Source organism: Anolis sagrei, chromosome 2 (assembly GCF_037176765.1).
Source record: "Anolis sagrei isolate rAnoSag1 chromosome 2, rAnoSag1.mat, whole genome shotgun sequence".
In the NCBI taxonomy this organism is placed as follows: Eukaryota; Metazoa; Chordata; class Lepidosauria; order Squamata; family Dactyloidae; genus Anolis; species Anolis sagrei.
Window position 1 is genome coordinate 127,018,921 of NC_090022.1, and position 18,087 is coordinate 127,037,007.

At 40.7% G+C, this 18,087-nt stretch overlaps 1 protein-coding gene across 2 annotated transcripts in view; it reads right to left on the minus strand.

The window, feature by feature from the left end:
* ELAC2 (elaC ribonuclease Z 2) overlaps positions 1-15,904 on the minus strand; it is a 28,166-nt gene extending 12,262 nt beyond the window's left edge. The window contains exons 1-14 of one of the 2 annotated variants that reach the window (XM_060764461.2): positions 15,623-15,904; positions 13,647-13,697; positions 13,470-13,540; positions 11,461-11,525; positions 10,650-10,707; positions 10,215-10,283; positions 9,132-9,284; positions 8,064-8,122; positions 7,009-7,067; positions 6,836-6,908; positions 4,184-4,296; positions 3,699-3,797; positions 1,922-2,060; positions 1,759-1,844 (exon numbers count right to left, since the gene is read on the minus strand). In XM_060764461.2, the coding sequence (XP_060620444.2) occupies positions 1,759-1,844; positions 1,922-2,060; positions 3,699-3,797; positions 4,184-4,296; positions 6,836-6,908; positions 7,009-7,067; positions 8,064-8,122; positions 9,132-9,284; positions 10,215-10,283; positions 10,650-10,707; positions 11,461-11,525; positions 13,470-13,540; positions 13,647-13,697; positions 15,623-15,843 (1,316 nt within the window). In that variant the 5' untranslated portion in view covers positions 15,844-15,904. Of the gene's footprint in view, positions 1-1,758; positions 1,845-1,921; positions 2,061-3,698; positions 3,798-4,183; positions 4,297-6,835; positions 6,909-7,008; positions 7,068-8,063; positions 8,123-9,131; positions 9,285-10,214; positions 10,284-10,649; positions 10,708-11,460; positions 11,526-13,469; positions 13,541-13,599; positions 13,698-15,622 lie in introns of those variants that run through there. The other variant, XM_060764462.2, reaches the window with a different exon arrangement.
* Positions 15,905-18,087: the final 2,183 nt, after the last annotated feature.

Sequence of the window (18,087 nt, forward strand, 5' to 3'; positions counted from 1 at the left end):
ATACCTTGTGAACTTCCAAACAACAGGAATTGTCTGGGGAGGCTGCAAATCCATGCAGCCCCCTAGATGCCCACCACTGAAGAGAAGGTGAAAAAGGCATGTACGTAATCCAACACGGCTGTTCACCAGCCAAACTGTCAACCAATCAGATGAAGCCTTCCCTCTCCCGAGCCCCTTAAAACCCTTTATAAAGCCTTGGGGAATTGTGAGTTTTAATGAAGGAGGAGGAGGAGGAAACTGGATGGAACAGTGAGATAATCTTCATTTCATTGGAGATCAGCATAAAGACATTTTAAGAAACAGGAATGTACTGAAGACTATTGAGATTGAACACTACACGATGGGAGAAAGAGCTAAGACAATAAAGCAATAAAGAAGAAATTGAAGTAATAAAGAAGAAATACAGCAATGAAGTAATAAGCTTCAAAGAGAACCTCGAAACAAGCGGCAAGAGAGCTGCAAGAGGCAAGTAAAGACAAAAAGGCAGTAAAAATATGGCTAAAATAAAGGTCTTTTAAGAGTATTGGACAGAATAAAAGAAAGGACTTTAAATACCATTTGATTCAAAATAATATCAAAAAACAGTGAGGGAGAGGAGGTGACTTTTGCAAAAAAAAAAATCGTCTTTGACTCAAAATCTAAGCCTACTTAAAGAATAACTGATACTTCTCTCTTTCCCCTTTGAATATTACTAAAGTGGACTGCTTTGATTGTTAAACTTGTTTGGTCTTTTCTAATCTTGTGTTACAAATTGTGCCCAGCTGGATGACCTTGAACAAAAAAAAAAAAAAAAAAAAAAAACCAAAACATGCTGTGTTTCTTTGGAACTAGGATGGATTTGCCTTCTCCCTTGAATCTGTATTTGTTCCCTAAATAGATGATAGCACCATCTAATGGATGGACTGTGTTAATACCACTCTATTTTACAGAAGAATGCTGGGAGAAAGGTGAGGCTTTGGATGTCCGTCGGCCCCTGCCTGCCTTTCCCTTCTGCCAGCATCAGGACGGGGCCTCTCCTCAAACGGGAGGCACGCCACTTGCCTCTTTGCCCGGGCTGGGCTTCTCCCAGCATCTGGACAGGGTCTCGCCTCGTCCTGATGCCAGAAGAAGGGAAAGGCAGGCGGTAGGTGAGGCAGCTTTGGAGCCGCTTCGCCCTACGCCTGCCTCCTCCCCCATATTAGGCTTCTCCTGGCATTGAGACACAGCCACTCGCCCTGTCCTTGTGCCGTGAGTTGGGCCTGAGGAAGGCACATGGCAACTGAGAGCACTCTAGAGGGCTCCCAGCTGCTGTGTGCCTTCCTCCCTTGTCCTTTCGGCACAAGGACACAGCAAGCTGCCGCATCCTTATGCCTAAAGGACGGGGGAAAATTTGAGAGCCGGACATAAGGGCCCATAGGGCTGTGTCTGGTCCGTGGGCCTTAGTTTGCCCATACCTGTTTTATAACAAACCCTGTGTTGAACTTAGACAATCATTGCAGAAATGAAGCAAGAAACTAATTTGGAAATCCTAAAACAAATAGAAATTATAAATGCAATGCTTACAGTTGCTGACAATAAACTTTAACAAATAAATAATAAATGGAATCGAATAACTCTGATCTCCAAAGAACAAGAGATGACCAGAAAACACAGCAACAATGTCAATATTGAGCCTAGACAAACAAATCTTAACTTGAGAAATATTTATTTTGTCAAGGGAGAGGAAGAGAGGAAATAAGAATAAGGAGAGCTAGTTCAGTCTGGTAAGTGGACACTAACCTCTGCCATTCTGCTTTGGGTCTCAGTTGGTATTTGAGGAGGCACTCTCCTCGCGTAACCGGCACATTGAACGTGGCTTCTTCTTCCTAGGCAAATAGAAAGATGTAAGAATGTGTCATGACAACTTTTTGGGAATCACACCACTTTATCTTAGTGGTTTTACCTTGCTTTGGTAGTTGGTGAGCAATGGAAAAATCTCTGAATGGATAAGGTTGAGCTGGGTTTGAATTTTGTGGCTTCGGAGATGATGTACTGATTTGCAATTTTCATTGAGTATCAAGTGCTGAGTAGTGGATCCAAATCTGGGTGGATAAAAGAAAACAAAACACTCATTACTTGCATGTTAACATTTGATGTGAGATGATATAAATTGTACGGAATGAGAATAGGTTCGTATCAATTAGAAGCCTATCTTCTAGTAGGGTTTCTCATTCATTTATTTGGTGCAACTACATTTCAAATTGTTTTCAATGCATTTGTGTTACAGGTCTAGCCCTTTTTCAAGCTTCCTGTTTTAAAAGATATATTTTCCCAGGGTTCCTTTCATAGAATCATAGAGCTGGAAGAGACCTTGTGGGCCATCCAGTCCAACGCCCTGCCAAAAAGCAGGATACGTTCCATAGACGTTATTTATGGAAATGTTAATAGCATGTCATTCATAATGTGAAAGCTTAGCTTGTCTGTTAGCCTCCCAGACAGGAGTGATTTCATTTTTTTTTAAAATGAAGCACATTATTTCTCTGAGGATACATTCAATGTACTGCACAATAATGTTAACAGTAGTTACAGACATGCAAAATTTTATACGTAGGCAACAGTTTCTATGGTTAATTGGCCATCTTTTCAAATCACAGGGCATGTGTGTAGTAGATTACAGTAAGAAAAATAGCCCCTTCTTTCAATATAGAGATTTACTAAGAAAGCCAGGAAGCTCCAATGTTCGCAGTGGCCTTGAACTTGTAAGGTGGCTTGCCTTTGTTTCAAGATGGACTCTGTGCTTTTATCACAGTAACACTGATCTAAGGATTGATGAAAATACATGGGAAACACATGGGACATTGAAAGGACACAGCATAAGTGGTAAAGTTTTAGCACCATGCTATCACAGTTGATACTAGATTCCAGGCCATTAATGCCAATAAAGCCTAGTGTTCATTTCTGACCGAATTACATCTGTGCTGAATAAGATGCCAATTTGTACAGGAAATTACAGATGCAGCCCCTGTGCTTTTGTAGTTGCTCACCCTTTCTCTATAGGGAGGAGTAACTGCAAAAAGCACAGGGGCTGGACACTGCCTCAGCTTTACAAGAGTATCCCATTTCTCTCCCTGTTTTCTTCCTGAAGCTCATTTTGCAGTGCATGCAGTGCACTCTGCTTGTTATAGATACCACACATTTCCAATGTTACCTAAGTTCCAGCACTTTAGCATGGCCTTCCGCTCAACAGTCCTGACATTTTAATGCCCAAGGACATTATTTCTCCAGCCCTGCCCTACTGAATTTTGCACTTTCCCTTAGCTCTATCTAGGAACTCTGCACAAACTCGGAGCCCTCCAAACTCAGCATGGTACTGTTTTTATGATGTTATGTTTTATTGTGATATGTTTTTATTTGGTTTCTTTCAATTTTATCTTATTGCGTTATGTTTTTAACTCTGTGCTATCTGGGCTTGTCCCTTTGTAAGCTGCCCAAGTCCCTTCGGGGAGATGGAGGCGGGGTATAAAAATAAAGTTATTATTATTACTAATATTATTATTATATTAAATCTAGAAGCCATTTTCTGTTTTCAAGGCAATCTTCACCACAACACATTTGGGAGAAAGGTGAAGCATCTCTTGTGTCTCAAAAATGCTCTCCCCAATAACCACAAGCACCAGACAAGCTGCCATTTTTTCCAACAGTTGATACACAATGTACGTAATCTTATCCAAAATACAAACCTTTCTAGCCATTGTTTATATCGACTGTCCCTCAGAATCGGTTCAGGTGTTATATGAATCACTAAAGCCACAGGATTCTCCTGTTTTCCTTCTTGATACCTGTAAGAAAGCAATGAATGTACAGCAGAAGTTCTCAAAGTACGAAACAGATTATTCTTTATACACATTTCTGGAGAGGAAGGACAGGGTGTTTTTCAATGTATATTTTGGCAAAGTGGTTGGTTTCACATTCTTCTTTATATCACTCTAACCCTGATAGTCTAAAACATCCTTATGAGGCAAGTAAGGAATTTCCTAGTTCCTCACAATGTATGCAGGAGTGCAGAGATCCACAACTGTGGCCAGATAGAAGTTTTACATTGTCTATCAGAACTATGTTTGGCCTAACCACCAATAAAATAAGAGTCAGATACAAATACAGGCAACAAGAAAGAAGTCCCTATCAAAATTCTGTATGGGAAGGCAGAATGATCTCTTAACCTTACCCTTTCAGTGTGTCATTTTCACAGACGGCATCTATAAAACCTTCGTGAGGGCATTCCACTATGATGAAGACTGCACCAGGATCTGTGGGGGTGCATATTTCTTCAGCAAGGATCTGCAACAAGGCATACTTGTGAGTACGCACTATCAACACACATTTTCTACCAGGATGTTCTAATAGGGAAATGGGCTATAAACCTTTAATGGAACATGCTGTGCTCAAATACAATACATTTTGGCTGAAGCCATATACACCAAAGTGGAAACTCTAATTCACTGAAAGTCTGTATCTAGTCCATAAAGTGTGAGAAGAGGACACTCCTCTTACCTAAGCCCTTCCTACTCCTATAAGACCCATCCCACCAACTGAGAAGGTGCATAATGTAGGAACCCTAATGTTATCTGTAATCAAAATGCTCCTGTTCGCTCTCTCAATTGGTGAGTGAAGTGCAGCCAAGGAATACAAATGGAACTGCCCAGGTTCTTACTCCCCATTAGGTAAGGGCAAGCGCAAATGCAGTTCTTAAGTGTCCACTGAATCGCAAAATAAGAACCTGGCTAACTCTCAAATCTCTACCTAAATATTCCCCATTTCCATTTCCCTTTGCCTTCTCCATGCAAGGGGATGAAGGGAATGAAGTCATATTCCCAATCAAAGAGCCACCTGGAAAACTTTCAAATAATATGGACAATGATGTTAAGTGGCCACATCTTAACATCATTTAGCCTCTAAGAAAACAGAGAAGCATTTGGCTTGCCACAAAATACTAGCTGCCCACTCATACCGCAGTAATTTTCAGTGAAAACAGAAATATTCCCATCTGTATACAAGTGAATAAAATTGCACAGTAAAATTTCACCTTTAAAAAAGATCAGATGGAAGGAATATTTTTGACTTATTTACAAGTACTTCACATCGCTTGGGAAGTCAGCCCTAAGTGAATAGTGGAATCATCGCTCTGTAATTGAGTGGTGTGTCTTGTTACCTTCCCTATTCTTCCACACCACCATATAACCCAGAATATTAAGACAGATAATCCACAATATCTGATTTGAACTGGGTTATCTGATTCCATATACTCCAATTCAATGTGGATTTTATACAACTGTGTGGAAGGGGCCTGAGAAAGCAATTATTGTCTTCCTTCCACACTAAAGCCGAAGGCTTCATCTACACTGTCATACAAAAATCCAGATTATCTGCTTTGACCTGGACTATATCACAGTGTAGACTCCTATAATCCAGTTCAAAGCAAATATTGTCCTCCTTTCTCTATAGCCCCTTCTATATTGCCATATAACCCAGATTATCCAAACAGATAATCCACATTATCTGCCTTGAGCTGGGCTATATGAGGCTAGATCTCCACTGTCATATGAAATCCATATTATCTGCTTTGAACTAGATTATATGGTAGAAAAGACACATAAAATCTAGTTCAAAGCAGATAATGTTAATTATCTGCTTTGATAATCTGTATTATATGGCAGTGTAGAAGGGGCCCGAGAGGAAAACCTGTAATCTCGTGCCTAGAAAAAGAGCCCCCCTCCTCAATTCTTGCAAGTGCAGATGATCTACCTTAATTATAATTAAATTACAATTATAATTATTGTAATAAAAATTAAATAGTTATATAACCCAACCAAAATTTTTAAAAATGTCTTTACTTTTAGGCTTGTTCCTGGGTTTATTGGGGCACTGATTCAGAAAACTGCACTGCATGGACCACATTCATTCTAGCCCCTTCTACCATATAATCCCGATTTGTCAAAGCAGATAATCCACAATATCTGCTTTGAACTGGATCATATGAGGGTACTTCCAGATAGGTCCAATATCCCAGGTCTGATCCCAGGCTTTCTGTTTATCTCAGATTATCTGGCAGTGCCAACTGTCTGGAAGGGCCCAGAGTCTACAATGCCATATAATCCAGTTCAAAGCAGATAACCTGGACTTTATATGGCAGTCTAGAAGGGGCCCTAGTTTCTTAAACTGGATCTATACTGCCCTATGTCCCAGGATCTGATCGCAGATTTCCTGCTTTGAACTGAATTATATGAATCTCCATTGTTATATAAGAAAATAACCCGGAATCAGATTCTGGGGTAAAGGAGCCTGTAGAAGCAGAAGCAGCATTCGTCTGGATCTACACAACCATATAATTCAGATTATCAAACACATAATCCCATGATCTGCTTTGAACTGGATCATATAAGACCACAATGCCATATATTCTAGTTCAAAGCAGATAATATGGATATTATATGGCAGTGTAGTAGATAACAACAAAAACTTAAAATTGTTGCTAAGTTTAATAAAATATTTGCATTCTAAAAAATTTAATTTGTGTTAATTCTATGTAATGTAACTATATGAACACAGTGTTGTAAGTAAACTTCTGGTTTGTAAGGTAACTCTATTATTCACTACTTTCTACCTTTAATTTTTCGGTAATTGGTTTGGGGGCGGGGAATACTGTTTGCTTACACTTGAAAATTACCTAGGGCCAGCCCTGTGAAGGGCTATCACTTCTTTCCCCAGTTTATATAAACAAATCAATATCAATAGATGCATAGACTAACCCATTCCAACACTTCCACAGATTGAGACCCAATTAATGTCATAAGTGAAAAAGCTACTCCAAAAGCTATACCTCTTTGCCTTCAAACGTGATGTTCTTCCCATCCTTCACAGCTGCAATGATGGGAGCAATTGCTGCAGTGCCACTAAAAAAAAAATAAAGCAAAGAAGTTATGCAGCTTCAGAGGATTAACATGCAAGAAGACACTGCTTATAAATATTTAGTGCAAATCCTTTTATACTTACACAGGCAAGCCAAGCGCCTTTGCTTTGAGCACCAAAAAGGTCCCTTTCTTTGGATGAAGCTGAGGTTAAACAAAGATCTTTTAGTGACCTGTTCTTTGTAATTCTTTCAATTGCTTTACGCGGTATAACAACTGCTATTACAACAAACTATTCCTTTAAACTGTATATCTTCTGAAATTAATATTAAAAATACCACACAAGGACAGCGAGCTTTATCTTGTAGTCTCCAAACAGGAAATAGAAGGATGCAGTCTTTATAGGAATAAAGAACAAGCACTAGAGTTTAAAATGAAGCCTATGTAAAAATTATAGAACATCCAAACACGCAATTCTGCAGGCACCATTTTCAGAGTGATTAAAACCCTACAAAACGAATGTCTGTAATTCTACAGACAATGTGTTGTTGAAGGCTTTTGTAGCCCGAATTACTAGGTTGCTGTGAGTTTTCTGGGCTGTATGGCATGTTCCGGAAGCATTCCCTTCTGACGTTTTGCCTGCCACAAACAGACAAGAGTTCTTCTACAGATATATAAACCTCACTAGCCTAGTTCCCAACATACCTCACACACTCTGAGATTGCCTGTCACAGATATAGGCGAAACATCAGGAAAGAATGCTTCTGGAACATGGCCATACAGCCCGGAAAACTCACAGCTATCCAATTCTACAGACATATATTATCCTTCATATGCGCACACAGCATACTCATTTAGGATTTTTCATTCTGAAGGCAAATTACCTTTGCATTTCTCTAACTCAGAAAAACTGGAAAAGTGAGAAAAGCCAACATGTAATTAAATTAATAAGCCAAACAAAAGCTTCCAAGTCTAAGCAACTAATTTAATGAAATGAAGTTAGTCCTTGAAGCATGATAGAAAGCATAGAGAATCTTTTTTCTAAACTGAAGGCAACTTTGTCTCAGAGGAAAGATGCTACAGCAACTACGGGAGTGGTAGTTCAAAGCAAAGCATCCCATCTGTAAACAATACCCATCAAAGCTTTAGTATAAGACAAAAATTTTGTAGATTACATATGTTTTCCAAGACAGCTCTTACCTTACAAATAAATGCAACAACAAGAGATGGATCCCTCTGACCAACCTGCCACCTACCATCTTTAAAAAGAAAACACAGAAAACCCTGTACTTAAGATTCAAGCTTTTTACATAACTTAAAAAAAATCATCCTGTCAAAACCAGCAGACTTTCATGCCAAAAAAATCACATTGAAGATAGACCCCAGAATATTTGGCTGATCCTGCAGACCTAACCATTTGAATTGCCCGTGGACTATCTGAGGTTTACCTATGCCTTTGCTCTATTGCTTCCATTTACAAAGGACTTGCAATCTTGGATGGACAATATGCCACCCCAACAAAGTGATGAGGTATTGAAAGCAGGTATTGGAGACCCTCCTGTAATACAAAGTGAAAATGAAGCAAACTGCAGAGACACAGGCATGCGCCTTAGCCTTGTTATGCCAGAAATTCATAATGAAATTTCGCAAAGAATTCCCACTGGTGAAATTGGGCAAATGAGAAGGCGATCAGGGGATATAGTGGTCCTCTGCCATTAGTTCTAAAATCCTTGTAGGCATTACAGCCAAACATTATTAACTGTTTTATTAACATTTTTAAAAGGTTATTTTGTGTTCAGAAGACCCCACTGGTTAAATCACTTTAGCCTGGCAGATCAAGGATATGCTGGGAGAGTAAACTTCCTGTTAAGTAACATGCTAGGACTGCTGTCACAGCAATTAGGATGGGGAATTAGTCACTCCAACACAATTCAAATTCCTTTGTCCCATATAGCCCTCAATGATCCATTTTACATAATTTCTACCTTGTGACAGGGGCCCATTCCAGCTTGGGTACCTGTTCTCCAGCCACAGAGGTCTGCCGTTTACCATTAACGCTTACTCGACAGCAGAGAAATGTATGAGGTTTTGATACCAAACAAGGCCTTAGAAAGCCCTTCATTTGCAGACACTTGCAGCTCAAAACTGGAGGTTCTAAAGCGAAACCCAGTTTCCTCTGATTTACAATTACCAACCTGTTGGCTTGAATCTTAAAAATTCATCAGTGGATTTTTTTTTTCAAATTAACAAACACTACAACTTCTTCACCTGTTTTCTCAGGGGACTCCTTACTCCTGTCACCCTTTAGGGACTGATGCTCTGCAGGCAGAGATCCTGGCATCATGATATGCTTTTGGTCTACATCACCGACTGGCGGTTGAGAATTCAGATGTGGCCTTTGCTCATCTTGCAGCTTTTTGCCTGTTTTGGGAGAAGAGGGAAAAATGGAGGGGGAGTACCATTGGATCATAAATATATGACTTTCTGCTCTGAAGACTGTATTTAAATTGCACTTCTACTAAAACTGTTTCAATACCTTTTCAATAGCATATTTACAAAGGAGCATATAATTTGGTTAGCACTTATCATTTAACCACCACTATATCACTTATCTATTTTAGTATGGAAATTACAAAAAAGCAGCACAAAATCAATACAGAACCAATGTAAAACAGAAAATAAATGTCTTACAAAACATTTTCAAGGTTTCAGTTCTTATTATGAACATAGAGCAGTTTTAAATAAATGTGTGAGTCCTGGATTCAAAACATATTCAGCCAAAAAAGCTCACTAAGAACAAGTTCCTATTTAATAATGACGAGGCATACATCTCTGGCAATAGACTAATACTCAGGATGAAACCAGAGAGCTGTTCCATCCCTCCACAGTGGTTACTTATGTCAGGGACAGAGCTGTATTGGGCATTGTCCAGCTGTCACTATAGAACATGGCATTAGCTGGCATCTTATGGAATATCAAAAATGTACCTATGTTAGCATAACTCCCATGCAACTCTGTCATGCCAACTTAAGTTACTAAGAGGAGTTTGGATCAAACAGCATATTACCTTATTCTAACAAAGATGCAGTCAGAATAAATATAGTAAGTACAATAGGCACCATCATAAAAGCTATTAAGCACCAGAAACAGGAAGTTGTCGAATTGATAAGAAAGAACTACTGCCCCCACCCCATCCATATGTTCTCATACTTATGTTTTCTCTTACTGTTCCACCCCAGGATAATCCAGAATTTCACCTTTAGATGCACCATTGTGCATAAGATTTCTATGAAAATAAAAATTAATCCAATAAATTCCACCAACCCCTTAATATCACCTTATTTTACTCACCCACCAAGGGAACCTGATAGACAGTCATTGTTTCATCTTGATATTCTGAGTCAGAATGAGGTCGCACAGCTGCAACAAAGCACATTAACAACTAAGCACTAATGTGGTTTTGTTCGTAGATATATTTCTCTGAAGAGAATAATTTTAAATAATATTTTGTGCTTGAATAATGCTACACAGACCAATCTAAATTAAAAGATATATTTAAAAAACCAAACAATACAAGCATTACTGCTTTGCTAGATGCTCTTGAAGTAAATGTGCAATTACAAATCACAAAATAAGCTGTCACAATATCAAAGATTACTGCAAAGATGTTAGCCTCTGGTCTAGATAAATAAGCCTGTGACTAAAACAATAAAACTGCAGCAGCAGTCTGCAGGAAGGACAGATTTGAAGAATGCCATTGATAATGTACAGAACTGCAGTACCTACCTAGGTCAATTCCTTTTAATGGACCAGAAAATACTTTGATTGCCTCCAGATAATTTTGCTGAAACAAATACAATGAGAAAAAGTCAAGAACAGCAGCACTTCGTATATTTTGGAGCAAAATAGAAGCACACACTATTTTCTTTCAAGCATCCAAAGTAACATCACATGGATTACCTAACTGCAAACCCAACAACAAGCTTGCAAAATATTATTTTTTACAAGTAGAAGGTGAAGACATTGACACAAACTGATCATATGTCCTGCATTTTCACATACTATTTGAAATATAAAATCAAGAACTATAAGGAGAATATAGAATTAAGTAGCTTATAAATGGTGGTGGGAAAAAAAGTAAACATTTAGCATGCCACAGAATTTAAAATAATAAGCTTTAAATTCCCAACTATGCTTTCTCCTGTCAACAGAGAGTATTACATAGACTTAGCTATATGCTAAACTCCCAATATTGTGCTGTTTCCTGTTATGGAACATACGACATTATTGCTCTGAGTCCTCTAGGGGAGAAGGGAGGAATATAAATAAAGTGTATTGTTATTAAGGTACCAGAAAGGCATAAAACTTTCTGGTACATTAATAACAATACATTTTATTTGGATGAAAAGTTTGGACGATATGCATGTGAACAATTCCAAAGCAGGATGCCAACCAAATGAGACTCATGTAGAAATTGCTTAGGAACTGCAGCAACATCACTCCTTTGTATGGCTAATCATTGACTGCTCATCATTTACTGTCATTCTCTTAGATGGAGGACTGAACAATGAATCACTGCAGGAAATGTTCCACTCACCAGCTGCGGAGGCCCAGAAAGCACACACTTTGGAACCCCTGTTTCTTTTAAAGTAAGAATCATTCCTGGAAAAAAGCACAAGGTAGACCCTTAAAAGTGCCATCAGTCTGAAATTGCAGAGATGCTAGTCAGTGAAGAAAGGAAAATAATCAATTCATTCGAAATTGGAGGAACCCATTACCAATACCATGGACTGGAAAAAAGATAAAATAACCCTGAACTCTCCCACTGGAAGCCAAGATGACTAAAAAGAGACATCATCATATTTTGGCCATATGACTAGAAAATACAATGATGCTCAGTAAGGGAGAAGTATTAGGAAAAAAGGAAGAGCCAGGTGGATAAACTCTACAGCCAATTCTCCACATTTGCTGGGATTAGGGGCACTGGACACATGCAAAACTTAAAAACTTAAAACAATAACATTGCTTTTTATCTCTCCAGGAATATCTCGCATCTACAATAAGACTTCATGGTCAACTTCCACCAAATGGGTACCAAAAGATGATGATGATGACAATAATAATTTATTTATTTATTTATTTTACTACATTTATATACTGCCCCTCTCAGCCCACAGGCAACTCGGAGTGGTTTACAGTCAATATCAAAGACATAAAATACAATTTAAAAACAATCAATTTAAATATAAAACCAAGTAAAACAATCAATATCAATAAAAAACATATATCAATTTGAGACTCTTAGTTAAAAGCGTTATCCAATAACATCGTCGAGTTGTTCCGTTTTTCTCCATGTCTCTTATATTGTGTTTGCAAATGCTTCCTCAAAGAGCCACGTTGACCTGCTTTCAAAATGTTAAAAGAGAAGGGGCGATCTAATATCCCTGGGGAGGGCGTTCCATAGCCGAGGGGCCACCACTGAGATGGCCCTGTCTCTCGTCCCCGCCAACCGTACTTGTGACGAAGGCGGGATCGAAGTACAGGAGTATAAAACACATAAAAATTATAAACAAGCACTATCAATACATAAAATAAAATCCACAATTTAAAAATACTTCCCCTCAATGGTTAAAACTAGCTGTCATCAATACACAACTAAAGTGCCAAAGCGTCAACCAAGGCCCATTTCAGCCTACTTGATTCCTAAAGAGGTTCCAACATGACTCTATGATAACCAGAAGTCTGCCATAGAGTTTCACCAGAAGACCTAGAGAACCCTAGAAATTCATCTAATTTCATTAAATTTGAGAACAAACAAATCTGCAAAAATGAAATCCGCAAATGTGGAGGGCTGGCTGTATAACAGTGGTTTTCAACTTGTAAGTCCCCAAGTGTTTTGGCCAAAAAACTCCTAGAAATCCCAGCCAGTTTACCAGCTGTTAGGATTTCTGGGAGTTGAAGGCCAAAACATCTGGTGACTGACAGGTTAAGAACCACTGCTGTATAAGGAAGCCATAGATCTCTGTAAGACCTCTAAATAGTGTTGTTGATAACAGAGTAACTTGAATTCTCCTAATCATAAGGTCAATATAAATTAAAGTCAACTTGATAACAGTTAACAAGTTCCAAAAATTAATACTTATTAAATGAAAATCATAGAACTTTCAATATTCTTATATTCTACTTTTCCTACAAGTAGTGCAGCTGACCTCTCTGATCTTCCCTGTAAACAGGGAAGGGTCCAAGCCAACTAGCCTCACTTTTCCAAAGGAGTTCCAGAGTTTGGAAGCACCCTCTTAAGAAAGCCCACCAAACCTGCCTTTGAAGGAACCAAAACCAAGGAAAGGAACTTCTCTGGAAATCTCTAAACATAGACATGTTCATACAGGAGACTTTCAAACAGCTGGATTTAAGTGATGAACAATGTACTTCTCAGACATGTGCTTCTGAGAACTACATACAATTAACCAATGAAAGATCAGCCTGGTTAATCATTCATCAGCAGCTGTGTGTGCGTTTGTGTCACCCCACAGTTTTGCCTGTCATGGAAACTCACAATAATACAATTTAAACATAGAATACGGTATATTAATTGGCCAAACTCACCAGACAGACCACCAACATTTGCCCAGTTCATTCTAGTGAGGAAGATATTGTCTAAGCGAGCCACTTTCAACCTGTGGTGAAAATAACACTCGTCAAGGACTTCAATTCAATTAAATTTACACTTGATTACCTTGAATTGCTTCAGGGACTGCAACCTCAATGTCTATTTATGCTTACTTGTGCTCTTGCATGAGGCGCTGCACACCTTCCCCACAGTTAAAAAGGTACCTGGAATAAAAAACATAATACTATGAACAACATTCAGTGCTTATGGTTATTTTACAACCAGCATTCTTGACTATTCATTCATGTCAAAGTGAGAAATGCAAGTTGAATATTCCTTATTGAAATTGCTCCAAAATCCAAAGCTGTCCACATGAGTGGCTGAAAAAGAACCCCTTTGCTTTCTGATGGTTCAGTGCACACAAATTTCTGTTTTCTGTGAGACAACCTGCAGCACGTTTTGCTAAAGTTTTTCAATGAATATTTGATAGAGTCTCAACCAATTCAACACAGTTTGTGGCAGCCACAAAAACGAAAGTTTCTGGAGTTTAACAACTAGTTTCAAAGTAAGTATGTACAATTGAACAAGAAATAACACTTTCAAACCAGGAACAGAACATTTTTCAAATGTTGCTACATAGTATAATGAGAGGGGAAACCTAGCAGGGAAACATTAAGCGGCTGAGTGGGAAAAGAAAAAGGCCCGAGGCTGTTAGGAATGGTGGGAGTTGAAGTCCAAAACACCTGGAGGGCCTAAGTTGGCCCATGCTGTTCCAACCATATGAAAGTGAGGAGGAGCTTCTCTGAAAGAGACATTAAGAAGCCCCTGTGGCAATGGGAGGAACTGCTTCCCTTAAGAGGGGCGGCTTCTACACCAGTGGTTCTCGACCTTCCTAATGCTGCGACCCCTTAATGCAGTTCCTCATGTTGTGGTGACCCCCAACCACAACGTTATTTTTGTTGCGACTTCATAACTGTCATTTTGCTACTGTTGTGAATCATAATGTGAATATCTGATATGCAGGATGTATTTTCATTCACTGGACCAAATTTAGCATAAATACCGGATACGCCCACATTTGAATACTGGTGGGGTTGGGCAGTGGGGATTGATTTTGTCATTTGGGAGTTGTAGTTGCTGGGATTTATAGTTCATTTTACTCCCATGACCAACAGAAAATACTGGAAGAGTTTGGTGGGCATTGACCTTGAGTTTTGGAGTTGTAGTTCACCTACATCCAGAGACTCAAGCTAGGATGGACCTGGACCAAACTTGGTACGAATTCTCAATATGCCCAAATCTGAACACTGGTGGAGTTTGGGGAAAATAGACCTTGGCATTTGGGAGTTGTATTTGCTGGGATTTATAGTTCGCCTGCAATCAAAGAGCATTCTGAAGCCCACCAATGAGACAATTTGGTCAAACAGAACCCTCATGAGCAACAGAATATACTGTGTTGTTGTAGTTTTGTTTTTCGGGCTGTATGGCCATGGTCTAGAGCAGTGGTTCTCAACCTGGGGTCCCCAGATGTTTTTGGCCTACAACTCCCAGAAATCCCGGCCAGTTTACCAGCTGTTAGGATTTCTGGGAGTTGAAGGCTAAAAACATCTGGGGACCCCAGGTTGAGAACCACTGGTGTAGAGGCATTCTCTCCTGACGTTTCGCCTGCATCTATGGCAAGCATCCTCAGAGGTAGTGAGGTCTGTTGGAAACTAGAGGCATTCTCTCCTGATGTTTCGCCTGCATCTATGGCAAGCATCCTCAGAAGTAGTGAGGTCTGTACATAGAATATACTGTGTTTTCTGATGGCCTTTGGTGACCCCTTTGACACTCCCTCGCGACCCCCCCCCCCCCGGGGTCCCGACCGCCAGGTTGAGAAACACTGCTCTACACTGTTGAATTAATGCAGTTCAGCACCACTTTGACTGCTAGGGCTCCATGCTTTGGAATCATGGGAGCTGCAGTTTGGTAGGTCGCCACCACTCGTTGCCAGGGAAGGCGAAGGGCCTTCTAAAGCTGCAGTTCCCATGATTCCATAACACAATCTGAAGCGGCGCCAAACTGCGTTCATTCTACAGCGTAGAGGCACCCCAAAGGGGGCGGTTCGTGTAACAAGGAAGGATCCGCATGGGGGAGGGGCCCCACTGACCGGTTGTACTCGGAGAAGACGTAGACGGCGGCTCCTACGTCCCGGGTCCCGGCGGCCGCCACTTGGACGAAGACGGTGCTGGCGCCGCCCTTGGCCAAGGCCCCCGGGGCCCCCAGGCGCTTCTCCCGGGAGCGCAGGTGCCGCAGCGCGTCCTTGGGCGGGCGCGGGCGGCGGCAGGGAGCCCCCTCCGCGGACATGGTCCCCAGCAGGCGCCGCCACATCCAGCCTCCCTCTCTCCCTCACTCCACTCCACTCCGCCCGGACGCCGCACGAGGGAGCACGCTCTGCCGCTTCCGCCCGCGCGCGGGCAAACCCTCCGCAGCCGCGCCCACAGCCGCCCTCGCGGTCCAATCCCGTCTCCACACCAGCGAGCAGGCGGCCAATAACCAGAAGGAAGCTCCTCGTCGCGTGACACCGCTAGCCAATGGCGACCGGCGTTCTTCTGTTTCTGATACTGTGCGGCTATTCCGGATGACGCAGGGATTGCTAGGGCGACCTGCTCAGGCTGGAACGGGCCAACTTCCGCCCTCCAGAGTTTTGGACTTCAACCCACACTCGTGTGGGAGTTGGAAGTCCGAAACACCTGGAGGGCGGAAGTCTACCCATTCCTGTACCAAGGAATCTTGGGGTTTGTCATGTATTAGGACACTAGCCACCCCCTGCCACGCGTTGCTGTGGCCCAGTCTGGTGATCTGGAAAATAATCAGAAAGTGTTAGTTTCTAATATATGTAATTCTTTATGCTTGTGGGTAAACAGTATTTCTCGTTGTTGCTTTGTCACTGTTGGTATAGAGATTGCCTGGTTTGCCTACTCTGGAACATGCAACATATTTGTCTTCCTTTAGGAGTCCCTGTCAAATCTAGGATACTATATCTGTCATATACATGTGTGTGTGTGTGTGTGTGTGAATTGTAGTTACTGGGATTTATAGTTCACCTGGAGCCCCCGGTGGCGCAGTGGGTTAAACCCCTGTGCCGGCAGGACTGAAGACTGACAGGTCGCAGGTTCAAATCCGGGGAGAGGCAGATGAACTCCCTCTATCAGCTCCAGCTCCTCATGCGGGGACATGAGAGAAGCCTCCCACAAGGATGATTTAAAAAAAACATCTAATCATCTGGGCATCCCCTGGGCAACGTCCTTGCAGACAGCCAATTCTCTCACACCAGAAGCGACTTGCAGTTTCTCAAGTCGCTCCTGACAAGACAAAAAAAAATAGTTCACCTACAATCAACGAGCATTATGAACCCCACCAATGATAGAATTGGGCCAGACTTCCCACACAGTACCCCCAAGACCAACAGAAAATGCTGTGTTTCTTGTGGTCTTTGGCAACTCTTCTGGCACCCCCTCCTGACCCTCTAGGGGTCCCGACCCACAGGTAGAGAAATGCTGCCTTAAGGCAATCCAGTCCTACTCCCTTACCAGGGCAAGAAAACTTAATCAAAGCCCTCCTGACAAAATCCAGCCATAGATTGATATATATGACTCCTAAATGTCAAGGTCTATTTTCTCCAAACTCCATCTGTGCTCATATTTGGGCATATGGAGTATCAGTGCCAAATTTGGTTCAGATCCATCACTGTTTGAGTCTACAGTGCTTTTTGGATGTAGGTGAACGACAATTCCCAAACTCAAGGCCAATGCCCACCAAAACCTTCTAGTGTTTTCTGTTGGTTATGGGAGTTCAGGATGCTCTTTGATTGTAGGTTAACTATAAATCCCAAATGATAAAATCATTTTTTTAGTGATGGTCACTCTTTGGGTTAGTAGGTATCTCGTGGCCAAATCTGGCTACAATTTGTCCAGTGGTTTTTGAGTTATGTTAATCCCACAAACAAACATTACATTACATTACATTACATTTATTTAGATAGATAGATAGATAGATAGATAGATAGATAGATAAGTGTTCATGGCACTTCAAAGCTGTCTTAGAGGATTTAAGTATCACACCTGAAATTCAGACCTCTATTGCTTTCAATAATGTAGCTGTTTTGATATATTTTTGGATGCTGAATTGGGAAAACAATAAAAATGTTGCACAAATTTGAAACTTAATGTCATTCACACTTCCAACATTAACAGTCCAAAGCAAGATGGGTGAAAACAGTACCTAATGGGGTAAATTCGAGTTCGTTTTAAATATTTAGGTACATCTACACTATACAATTAATCCAACCTGATCTCACTTTAACTACCAGGCCTCGATGCTAAGTCCTGGGAGTTGTAGTTTTTCAAGGTCTGTAACCTTATCTTTCCAATAGTTCAGGTGCCCCACCAAACTGCAACTCCCACATTTCCATAGCATAGAGTCCCTTCAGGGAGAGGGGGCAGGCTATAAAGTATTATTATTATGATACGACAGTTAAAGTGGTGTCAAACTACATCAATTCTTCAGTGTAGATGCACCACTACTGCCAGACCTATATGGTTGAAGACTTAATACTAGAAGTGTCAATGAAAA